Genomic DNA, 13,185 nt, shown 5'->3' with positions numbered 1-13,185 from the left:
ACTTTTCGTAGAGACAGGATCTCACTTTGTGACCCAGGCTGGTCCCGAACTCCTGAGCTCAAGTGATCCTCCTGCCTTGACCTCCCAAAGTGCTGGGATTAGAAGCATGAGCCACTGCACTTGGCCCTTTTCTATTTTCAAATATTCCACTTAAAAAAAAAGTCTTCTGAGGCCGGGCATGGTGGCCCATGCCTGTAATCTCAGCATTTGGGAGGCAGAAGAAGCCAGATCACTTGAGGTCAGGAGTTCAAGATCAGCCTGGCCAACATGGTGAAACCCGTCTCTACTAAAAATACAAAAAATTAGCCAGGTGTGGTGGTGCATACCTGTAATCCCAGCTACTTGGGAGCTGAGGCAGGAGAATCGCTTGAACCTGGGAGGTGGGGGTTGCAGTGAGCTGAGATAGGGCCACTGCACTCCAGCCTGGGCAACAAAGTCAGACTCTATCATAAAATAAAATAAATAAATAAAATTTAAAAAAATAAAATAAAATATTAGAAATTAAAAAAAAAAGTCTTCTGAACTCTCTGCTTTTATTTCTCCACATTTCAATCTGGTGAAGTATTTTCTTTCTTTTTTTTTTTTGAGATGGAGTCTTTGCTCTGTCACCAGGTTGGAATGCAGTGGTGTGATCTCAGCTCACTGCAACCTCCGCCTCCTGGGTTCAAGCAATTCTCCTGCCTTAGCCTCCTGAGTAGCTGGGACTACAGGTGCGCACCACCACGCCCAGCTAATTTTTTTTATTTTTAGTAGAGATGGGGTTTCACCATGTTGGCCAGGATGGTCTCAATCTCTTGACCTCATGATCTGCCCTCCTTGGCCTCCCAAAGTGCTGGGATTACAGGCATGAGCCACAGTGCCTGGCCATATTTTCTATATCTACTTTTAATAATAATGCCACTATAGCTAATAACAATTTTAATAAGGACAGTTCTCCTAACTGAGCCAATAGGCATAAAATATTTCAATAGGATATTTATTAGGATAAATATTTAATAGGATAAAAGAGGTTAAGGAATCAATATACAGTGTCTAGCAGCTTCAACACAAACCACAAGCAAGCTGTTAACTGAGCATGCCTAAATAGTAACACACTTTGGGAAAGGACACAGGTGTGCACTAATGTCAAGAAATGCTTCACCAAGCATTAGAAGAATCTGAATTTACAGATGATCATGAATACAAAGGAAATGCTCCAATATCTATATGTTAACTAGTGATACTTAAAGATCAGGTAAGACAAACTTCACCTTGTCATGTCCTTTAATATATTAACCAAATGACAAAAAATTTAAAAATTATAAGCAGCAGCAGCTTACTTAATGAAATCTATTAAACTCTTGTATAACTTTAAATATATAACTATGTATACAAATTCACAAACAATCTTATAAGGACCTTCATACAAGGGAATAAATAAGTTTCATAAGAAACTAACGCAGGACTTCCTTGGATAAAATATTTTACTATAACGTAATATTCCAAGGACTCTTAGATTTCCAACATTTAACAACATTAAGATTTTTAGAAACCTATCCTCTTCATAAGGCAATCCTATGAAAAAGCAGTTCATTTTTGTCTGACAATAATAAAATCCTTTCTTCAACAAAGGACTCCTATATTAAGTAATGAATTCACGCTACATAAAGGAAGAACTTGGGTGATTATTAAAGCAATATGGGTGAATGAAGTAAGTCATTAATGAATGGCTTAAATGTCACACATATATTTAATCTAAAAATACATTATAAATAGGGTAAAAAATGCAATAGGTATGCTGTCCATCACGCTTTTGGGCCTCTGTAAATACTCAGTGTGAACTATGCACTTGGTTGTCAAACTCTAATGCTGCCACTGAACTTAAGAAGTAGCACAAACCAACAATGTATATGGCTAATGCAAATAATAAAATAGAATGAAAGAAATCCTAAAACCAAAATATGCACAAAGGAAATCACGCCCAAATAACAAACTGTAAAATAAACAATATTTGATTAAATAACAGTTAGAGGAAGTGGTGGGATTATATACAAAAACCTAGCTGGGAAGGAGATTGAGAGTATTAAAAAATTACTAAGTGACACAAACAAACAAATGAAAACAAACATCTAAAAAAAAGAACAAATTCAAGTTCACGACACACTACAATCTAGAAACATTCTCATGCAAAGCAGGAGTGTTCTCAAATCAGAGTAATAAATACTTAATAAATAAAAATCCTGGGTAGTTCAAACCAACAATCAAGCTCATCTATATATAATCACTTTCAAATTTAAAAGATATTTAAAATTTAAAATATATTCAAAAGATCTTTTTCTCCAGTAATGTAATTTATACTACTTGAAATGAAAGCAGTCCCAAAGATTAAAATCATCTGACCACATGTTAATCATCCTCCAAATGTATTTAAATTCAAATAATTCTAGTTATTCATAAATTAGTCTAAAGGAAAACATAAACCTATCCAGATCTAAGAGTGAGATCATAATTACCAAGAGAAAGATTACATGTGAGATAGATGTGTGTTTAACACTACTCTCACATGTCAAAGTCAATATACATTCAATTAAATTGGAAATAAATTTTATTATTTCTATATTTAAAGTATATAATGTTAGTAAATAAGTTCAAGAAAAAAGACAGTTTTTTTTTCTCATAAAAGGAAAAACACTTGCAGAAATTAACCTCTTGAAACTGCCTGAATTCATTAGCAGGTTATGTAGCACTTTACTTTTTAGCATGAAGGACTAACATCACTGAAAATATAAGCAAAGTTTAAAAATGTTTTTCTTAGAGACATAATATTTAGAAAGATGCGTAAAAGCAGATTCCATATCTTCTTCATTTTCAAATTTTGCCCCAGTTCACAGCAGGTTCCTATTCAAAGCAGGTACTTAAATTAAGTACTCTGAATGAATAAACCAAATCAAGGTGGGGTTAGGAGAGAGTAGGGTAATAAGAGAAAGTGGCCTCAATCAAACATGTATCATATCTGGTAGCAATCTGTATTTCAGTGACCAAAATTTTTACAAGTACACTAAAACAATTGCTGATTTGAGACCAATACTTGTCTACTAATTTAATTCTTTGCAGACATTCAATGAAACTTTTTACTTAAATAAAAATGACGGCTGGGCGAGGTGGCTCACACCTGTAATTCCAGCACTTTGGGAGGCTGAGGCGGGCAGATCACCTGAGGTCAGGAGTTCGAGACCAGTTTGAAACATGGCGAAACTAAAAATACAAAAGTTAGCCGGGCAAGGTGGCACATGCCTGTGGTCCCAGCTACTCAGAAGGCTGAGGCACAAGAATCACTTGAACCTGGGAGGTGGAGGTTGCAGTGAGCTGAGATCATGCCACTGCACTCCAGCCTGGGTGGCAGAGTGAGACTCCATCTCAAAAAACAAACAAACAAACAACAACAACAAAAAAAGACAAGCCTTTTAGAACTGCTCTTTTACAATTCTAAATCAAACACTAAGCATGGTAGTTCTGATATCTAAAAACAAAGACTTTGGACCTAGTGGTAGGTGAGAACCCTCCCTATGAATAAACTACAATGAAAAAATTTTAAACGACTTTTACTTAATCAGTCTTTTTTGTGCTTAACATTAGGATACGTCTAACACAGGAAACCAATAGTGATCAACTAATAACAGCTGCCAAAACCTGAGAAGTTAACAGGGAAAAGTGGTTCTATTCTCATCCCACCACCCAATAACTTTTTCCAATTTTTCATGGGAAAGGAGTAAAATGGTGGTGGTGGTGATGGGACCAGAGACATTTTCATTCTGTAGGCGTCCTTTTCCTAGGCCTCCATTTTCACAACTAGGCCATACCTTAAGACTGAGGTTGCAAGCTGGTGGACTATAAACATGCTTTGCTCTGATTAGTACTTTAAAAATTTGTTAATTAATTGCTAATCTCTAAATATCAGGAAATTTCACACCAAAGCCTTGATTTCCAGTCTCTTGTAAAACCAGAAAATCTGGCAACACTAGACCTGTACAACAAATGGTCAGAGCTGAGTGGTGGCTGCCTCTTCTAGACAGTGCCTGTCACAGTCCCCACCTCTCCTTGTTTCTTATACTTGGCCACCTTCATTCTTTTACATTATCCATCCAAGACCTGTGGGCACTGAGTTTTTGGCCCCCACCTACCTATCTTACTTACCTTTCATAAAGTAGAAGAAACTCCAGTATGCAGCCCCTAAAATTCCACTGTACTTCTCTTAAATAATTGAAATACTAACGGGGATAAGGAAGGAGCTGTTTGAAAAGTACACTGGATCCTCTACTTGTTGTTTTCATTCTTTCCATTCTTGATTACCAGATGTCAGGATGTGTGCTGACATTACCATTAAATTACTACCAGTTTATAAACAGGTATGACCAAAACTTACTGATTTCTCTTTGAGGGTCACTATATAATTTACTATGCGCAATTGTATTCATTTAATGCACATCCTATTTCATTTGAAAGCTAACTAAACCAATTTTATTTGAAAGCTAACTAAACCAATCTAGGAATAAAATTGTCACCAGGGACACAGACGATGAATCAATCTGTAATTATGGACAATCAAGAGTTTCTAGAATAGGTAAAAAAAAAAAAATAGGTGGTTTGTGATCTGCAATTATGGGGAACCAAGGTGAGTCCACCAAAATAAGATATCAAATAGATGTTGCTTGCTAATTAGATAAAATTATGATATTGGTAGATCAGAGGAATATGGAAGAAATTATATACTGATTTTAGAAAAATCCTTCATGAAATATCTGATAAGACAGGAAGATAAAATGTGGGCTGGATAATAACATATTTTTCATTGACTGAAAAATCCTTTCCCAAGAATTTTGAACCTGTCATTATACTATACGGCTTGCTCAGTTTAGTACTCTCCCTCTTTCCAACCTCTGGGTATTCAACATCATTTTTTTTATCAGTAACTTGAAAGACAGTACATATCTACCAAATTTGCAAATAGCACAATGCTTAGAGAGATATATAATGGACAAATGGCAGAAATAATGTTTGAAATGATTGAACTAGAACAAATGGATCAAAAAGAAGAATATGACATTTAGTAGAGATATGTATGTATCTGCATTTAGATTTAAAGCATCAACTAAAAAATGCCAAATACACAATTAGAAAGGAGGGGACATCTGTCTCTTCATATGAAAAACATCTGACTTTAATTAACCCCAAGATAATATATGTCAACAGTGGGATGGGACTGCCAAAAAGTTAATTCATGCCCTAGATAGATGCTGTCCTAATTGTGAAACACAGCTGCCCACTGTTCTGGACTAGTCACACTACAACTGCAACACTGCTTTCTATTCTTGGTGGCACCTTTTAAGAGGTACTGTGAAAACCTAAGGGGCTTTCAGATGAAGACAACCAGGAATGATGAGTTCACTAAACCATCTAATTTAAGAAAAGGCTGAAAGAAATGGGGATGTTCTACCTGGAGAAGAGAAAATTAGGGGAGACATGATGGCCGTCTTCAAATGCCTGAAGGATTGCTATGTTGAAGAGGGAGTAGAATAGTCGTATGTTGTTCTAAAGGGCAGAACAAAAACTAAAGAGAGAAAGTTATAGGGAAAACATTTAGTTAAAAAAAAATAATAAAAGCAAAAGCAAAAACGCTTTCCAATGAGGCAAGCCATCAGCAGATAAACAGCACTCTCTCAGGAAGGCTTGCAGGAAGGCATTCTAACAGGAGGTTAGGCCAGATGAATTCCAGAATCTCTTCCAACTTAACGATTCCCAAAACTGGAGCACCTGAGTGTTGTTTGGTTTGAACTAGCCTTGCATTTTCTGTCAGTCATCATGAGAGAATCTGTCTATGTTACTACTTTACAAGGTGCTGAAGCACAGAAGCAGAACTTTGCCACCAAATGAGTGTGGTGATCCCTTCAAAGCAGTCACCTGAGATGGTTGCATTCTTATTCCAGAGCTGCTAGTGCTCGAAACATCACTGAAACTCTTAGAATGCCTTCAAAATCAGTTTCTGACTCATAGAAGAAATAAACTCACTGTTTCACAGGCACATCCACTATATTGCTGGTGGATACAAACTATGGTCATTTGATATAAAGTCTAGCCCTCAGTGAGTGTCCGAATGGTGAGCCAAATAACTGACCCATTTCTAACCAAAATTGAATATTTAGCTTGATCATCCATCTTAATCCAGCCCAGCTCCCAATGACTTTTAAATGATTTCAAAAACCTAATGCATACAAATATGACATCAGGTACAAATTAGTATTTAGCTCTTAAATGCTCAAAAAATGTAAAACTGTTTTGAACAAAGGTAGCATGATCAGAATAAGAATACAACCTTCCAAGGTTATTGCTTTGAGGGAATATATGCATCCTTTTTTTTTTCTCTTTCTTTCTTAAAAGTGTATTACTTTATAGGATTACTTCATGCTTTTGGTTCAATTATAAAGACCTAAACAATCAGTACTACAGATCTTTTCCTCTTTTCCATATTCTTTGAGTTCTTAAAGTTGGTTATTATCCTCATGTCTAGAAACCATGTTCTTTCAAATAAACACTCCAGGTGCTTAAAAGTAAAAGTAGATTATAATTATAAATGGTTTCAAGAATAGAATATTTTTTCAAACCCAAAATACTGTTCGCATTACTATGGTTTTAATGAGATATATTATTTCAATGTAAGCTGAGTACAGTATAATATAATATCTTTCATTTAGGATCAATGTGTCTTTTCTTTACTACAAAAGTCCTAATCTATTTCTATTATTTCTATAACTCACAGCCAAAAGATTTTAATTTCCCTATACATATTATCTTTTAATAGGAAAGATAATTTATCTTCCTTATGAAAAAAATCATCCAAAATCTTATTTTACAGTCCTCTAAATATACCTATTAATTTAAAAACATTATTAAGGATGCTTTCAAAACTAAACATTGTCATCACAGTGAGAATTTTAGTGGAAGTTAGTTGGGCATCAGTCAGCTTGTCTTTGTAGTGAGTATCTGTATAATAAATAGTTATCCGCTTTTTTCTTTTGTATTTTAACAGAATGCCTGGTACCCAGTAAATAAAGTTAAGAACCTGTTAAGAACTGCAGTGAAGATTTTGTTCTTTACAGATTGCAGCAAGTCTGAGTTGAGGAAGTTCTGACAGATGCAAAATGTACACCTGTTGCAGGTGCACATACAGCGTAACCGGGCATGGCTGCGAAAACACACAGAAGGACAGGAGTTGAGTTCTTACTTACAAATATGGCACAAGTCAGGGTGTGCCAACTTAAAAAAAAAAAAAGACTTAGGCATAAGCAACACTCTGTAGAAAGGAAAAGGACAGTGTGGGGCATGCTAAAGTTGTGCAGAATTCCACATTTACCAAAAACACAATAAACAGTAATAGCTTCCTCCTCCCTCCCTGTAGAAAATCTAGGGAAAATTAGCTGACACTTTTGCTTTTTTTGGAGGGGGGATGGAATTATTATTACATGGATTTTTGTGGAATAAATATGCACAGCAATAGATGGCACCCTTGTCTAAATTAATAAAAAGAAAAACTGAGTAAGCCATAAGCACCCACCAAAAGGACAAAGTTTGCTAGCGTTTAAATAACCATTCCCTCCTCCTCCTCCCTCAGCATACACACATGCCTGAAAACCAGGAAGGAGAAGAATGATAAATACACAAATGAGTCAAAAGACAAGTATATTCAACCCTAAGAAGATGTGAACAACAACGTCTTTACTTCATCAAGCACCCTGGCTCTCAAAGGAACTAAATCAAGGTGCTTTACAAATTTCTACTCAAATAAAATATAGGGTTGATTTCATCTGCTACCCAAACACAGCAGCTAAATACGACAGTATGAAACTCTGGGTAAGGATGTAAAAATCAACAATGGATCCAATTGAAATTAGATATGAAATTTAGGGAGGCTTTCTGACTCCTTTCTGGTTGAGTAGAGTTGTACTAGTTGGTGCAGGCACAGGGGACAACCCATTTCACCTCAGCTCTAACTACCAAAGTAGGGGGTCTCCAATGACCGTTCAGTGGTCAGAGCCACTCATTCATACAAAGCCATCACACCACCCATGAAGAGGTACTGGCTCAGAACCCACTCAGAAGAGCACCACCTGATGAATCAATGACATCAATTCCTGTAACACCTGAACGTTTTTTTATAGGCTTCTCAGTCAAAGGACTGGCCCAATCTGACTTGGCTTAGCTTGTGAGATCTGATGAGACCACAGCACACGGTGGCATGGTTGTGGCGATTAGCAGCATTCCAATAATGCCTAATTCCCAACATGAAGAAAAACAAGAATTAATTTTAAAAAAAATTTTATAGGCTCAAGACATTCCTTTTTCTTTTTTTTTTTTTGACTTGTGATGATGAACAAATCACTGCTACTAAGTCACTGCCAGCTGTCATACTGGAATCCATCTGTTATTTTATAAATCAAATCTGATTCTTTAACATACACAAGGCTCCACCCACCAAAAAGGAGAGATGCAAAGTATGCTTAGCAACAGGCAGATGCTTCATGAGAAGTAGTTTGGGATTAACCGTATAAACAAGTGGTCCATGTATGTACATTTATCATATAACACACACACACACACACACGCGCACACACACACACACACAGAATTACAATAAAATGTTTTAAAAATGCAGATGTAAAAACACAGTTGCAGTTACTGTAACTACAAGATTAAAGAAGTACATTTATGTAGTAAGGAAGACAACATAATATACAGTTAGGCAGCAAGCCTGACCAAGCAGTGCGTTTCTACATAATTACTAAATGTTAATTATGGCAAGAAAGGAGATTTGGTCATTCTCTAAGAAAATATCAACAAAATCCCACAGAAGTCATAAAGAAAAAGTAACTTACAAAGTAGTTTTTAGAAAGACCCAGATTTTTCTCAAATTCTCTATTCTATCAGTGTGGCCCATGTCTCGGGAGAGTCTGTCTCTGTAATGATCCTCTCTGTAGATAACATACATGAGAGTTTTAAAGCAAAGGTAAAACATAAATAAGGTTTTGGTTATTCTATAATAATAGGAATGACTTGTCTTCGAATACAAATAGAAATTCAAGGGTTTGTTGCATCTAAAAAAAGTATTAGGTAATAAAATAGCAGTAAAGTTAACTCTGACTTTAAAAATCTGTACAAATCAACACCTTTTTGAAAAATGTCAGTCTTGGTTTATAGCAATGTTTGATTATTACTCTATTTTACACTACAGTTTTCATAAGAAGAAAAATAATTTAGAGACTAACATAAGAATAAGTAGAATAAGCTATAAAGTCCTGAGAAACGCACTGCCTGAAAAACTATTTTGTTACAAAACAGAATTTATACAAACACACTACTTGAGGGAAATGCCATTAAGAACCATGCAATTTTAAGGCAGTTAGTAAACTACAGAGATGACCACAGTTATGTGCTTGTGCATATGCATGTATAGATATATAATAAATGTACATGAAATTTGTGGCTCATAACACTTAATGTAAAACATTTATACAGTAGAAATTCCAATTACAACTACTCTTTACGGCACTTAAAAAAGACATATCCTGAACTCAAGCATACCCATAATTTCAACATAAATTAATAAAAGATTTTAGAAAAATTCATATACCTAAGGTCAATAACAGAAAAATGTAAAAATAAACTTTGTTCATATGAAAATGCTTTATAAGCATAAAACAACATGATGCCAACCCCATTTTATTCCAGTAAAACTATTTTTTAATGCTGGGTAGGGCGTTGTGTTTCATTGTACTATCCTATTAAGATAGTTAGAGCTTGCTCAAAAATATACAAATATTGCCAGAAGTATTGTTTATATCGTTTTATTGCGGCATTCAAACCAAACTTGCATTTACTCAAATTTGTACCTTCTCATTACAAAGTATCTTTCTGTTGCTGAACAATTCCTATGTGACAAAGATATTCCCTTCATGGCTAATAATGGCATGCAATGTTATGAACCATGCAACATGAAAATGAAGACAGAGCAAGTACTTACGGATACATGGCCATTGTTGTCAATTTAACAAAGATATCCTTACTGGGGGCATCAGCAGTATTGCAAGTGAAGGCTTGTGGTGGAGGCATTTTGTGTTTCCTGCAGAAATCAGTAGGTGAAATACTATATTCTTGTTTAACTTCATGCAGGTCTGACTTTGCAGCTACGATTAAGCAAGGTATTCTGCTGTCCATAAAGTGTTGCTATGGAATAAAAAATGAAATCAAAATCTGATAATAAGTTCAAAAATTACTATTTAATTAAATGTGAACCACACATTTCCTCCAGATAGGCAAAGCAACAGTAGTTTCAAAGCGAAAAAATGAACCAAAAGGCAAAGATTGGCAGTGGTCTAGGTAAATCTCATATAATAAATAAGACCCAGACCACTTTTCCAATGCTGATGACAAAACAGACCTATACTGATTCTTTAGATTACAATTTTTAAAAATATGTAATTAAAAGCACACATTAAACACACATATTTTGAAATATAAAGAAATCCACCTAAATTCTTCTATAAAAACTATTTTCATTTTTTCATATCACCTCTAGTCCTTGAGCACATGCATTTATATGGTGTTTGTATAGTTGCAGTCATGCTGGACATAATCACTTAAAAATGTAATATTGTGTCCTCCATATTCTTCAGAATTCAAAATCATTTTTAATTTTCCATTTATTGTTTTTAATTTATTTTTAAAATATTGTCTAATATTCCACTAGATTATTTTATCTTACTTCAGTAAATCATCGTCCATTGTCAGCCATCTTGATTATTTCCAGTTTTTTGCTATTTCATAATCTCTAAGTGACTGATAGACTTTCTAAGCTTCAGGTTTATCCCTTTCCTGTGGCTGTTATTCTTGGTATATTTGGCAATGTATAATCCATACGTACTACTCTTTTTTTTTCATCAGAGAGAAGGCAGACATATGTAACTTTAACAGTCAGGAAGACTTTGCATTAACGCAAAAGTTCTCAATCAAGAAGCACCTCAGAATCACATGTAGAAAACTTTTAGAAATATATAGGTCTGAGACTCTACCACTTTAGAACAAAACCAGAACCTTTAGGGATAGGGTAAAGGTGTATGTATTTTTAAAAAGCTCCACACATGATTTTGTTGCATTTTTGTGGTTAAGAAATACCGCACTGCAATTCCATAAAAACTCCATATGAAGTTACATTTAGTCATAGTCTGTAGGAGCAACAAACCTTAAAAATCCTGGCACAGTATTCAAAGGATTTGGGATTGCTGACATCATATACCAGGCACACAACATCACAAATGATCTCAGCTTCAGTCAGAAATTCTGATTCTGAGATATCATGCAACTTGTAAAAGAAAAAGACAATGAAATATATAAGTATCATAATATTGACATATTAAGTCACGATAGCTTATTACTTCCTCCCCTGGCCTTCCTAACTTTAAAAGTACTGGTTAAACATAACTTTTCAGGCCATTTTTAAAAGTAGAAAGTATAGACAAATAAGTATCTTCTGTTTCTGTAGACTAAAAATGGTGATTAAGATTCTGTGGAAGCTTAGCCAAGCACACTGACATGTGCCTATAGTCCCAGCTACTGGGGAGGCTAAGGCAGGAGAATCGCTTGAGCCTGGAAAGCAGAGGTTACAGTGAGCCAAGATCGTGCCACTGCACTCCAGCCTGGGTGACAGAAGTGAAACCCTGTCTCAAAAAAAAAAAAAAAAAAAGATTCTATGGCAGCTAGTATTAGTGAGTGACTAATGTGTGGCAGCAGGCCCTCTACATGCATTGTTTACATTCTACAGAAAAGGAGACGGGCTAGAAAGATTAAGTCAGCTGCCCATGGTACACATCTAGGAAATTATCAAATCAAAATTTGAACTCAGATATGATTCTCAAATCTATTTTCTTTCTACCACACCACCTTTTCTCCCCCACTAATCAAAAACAAAAAGCAAATAACTCTTTACAGTAAGGTCATTTTGCTCTGTTTCACTGCCACTCTTTGGTGTTTATTATAAAATTTCTTAAATATTCTATCTATGATATAATGATCTCCAACAAGAGTAAAATTCAGGGGTGGGCACTGTGGCTCACACCTGTAATCCTAGCACTTTGGGAGACTGAGGTGGGCAAACCACTTGAGCCCAGGAGTTTGAGACCAGCCCGGGATGGGGTTTCTCCATGTTGGTCAGGCTGGAGTGATCCACCCGCCTTGGCCTCCCAAAGTTTGCTGGGATTACAGGCGTGAGCCACCACACCCAGCCCATATAACTGTCCTTCTACTGTATTTCATGGTGTCTTTTCAGCCCTTCTTTTGTACTTTTTTTATTGTTTGTTTGATTTTATTGCTACTTGCAGAGCAGGGCTAACCCATAGGCAGTGTGCCTAGAGTAGCCTATACATTTTTAAGGCTAACATATTTGTTAAATATTCCCTTCCCTGCTAAATAAACTTGATTCAGATTATAGATAAACTACCAAGTATTAGCAGGATTTTCATATTAATTTCTAGTCAATAGTACAGGAAATAATTTTTTAAAAAATAGAAGTATGCAGTCATAAATAAGGAGTTCATGTCCTTTGCAGGTACATAGATGAAGTTGGAAGCCATCATTCTCAGCAAACTAACACAGGAACAGAAAACCAAACACTGCATGTTCTCACTCATAAGTGGGAGTTGAACAATGAGAATACATGGACACAGGGAGGGGCACATCACACACCGGGGCCTGTCAGGGGCTGAGGGGCAAGGGAAGGGAGAGCATTAGGACAAATACCTAGTGCATGCGGGTCTGAAAACCTAGATGATGGGTTGACCTATGCAACAAACCTGCGCAAGTATCCCAGAACTTAAAGTAAAATTAAATAAAAAAAAAAATAGAAGTAGAAGAAAGTAAAAGGGGAGTTCATTTTTTTCACTTTTTTTTTTGTTTGTTTTTGAGGCAGAGTCTCACTTTGTCATCCAGGCTGGAATGCAGTGGCACAATCTTGGCTCACTGCAACCTCCGCCTCCCAGGTTCACGCGATTCTCCTGCCTCAGCCTCCTAAGTACCTGGGATTACAGGCACGTGCCACCACGCCCAGCTAATTTTTGTATTTTTAGTAGAGACAGGGTTTCACCATGTTGGCCAGGCTGGTCT

At 35.9% G+C, this 13,185-nt stretch overlaps 1 protein-coding gene across 8 annotated transcripts in view; it reads right to left on the bottom strand.

Moving 5' to 3' along the window:
* Positions 1-13,185, bottom strand: part of RHOT1 (ras homolog family member T1) — a 108,412-nt gene that overhangs the window by 4,934 nt on the left and 90,293 nt on the right. For 3 of the 8 annotated variants that reach the window (XM_011937638.1, XM_011937635.1, XM_011937636.1), the window contains 2 exons: positions 11,270-11,389; positions 10,052-10,254 (listed from right to left, as the gene is read on the bottom strand). In XM_011937638.1, coding sequence (XP_011793028.1) covers positions 10,052-10,254; positions 11,270-11,389 — 323 coding nt within the window. Of the gene's footprint in view, positions 1-7,096; positions 7,220-8,906; positions 9,003-10,051; positions 10,255-11,269; positions 11,390-13,185 lie in introns of all 8 variants that reach the window. The other 5 variants (XR_001001321.1, XM_011937633.1, XM_011937637.1 and 2 more) reach the window with 3 other exon arrangements.

Source organism: Colobus angolensis, unplaced genomic scaffold, assembly GCF_000951035.1.
Source record: "Colobus angolensis palliatus isolate OR3802 unplaced genomic scaffold, Cang.pa_1.0 Scaffold167, whole genome shotgun sequence".
In the NCBI taxonomy this organism is placed as follows: Eukaryota; Metazoa; Chordata; class Mammalia; order Primates; family Cercopithecidae; genus Colobus; species Colobus angolensis.
Note: the sequence above shows the minus strand (reverse complement) of the source record. Positions and strands in the feature narration are given on the sequence as shown.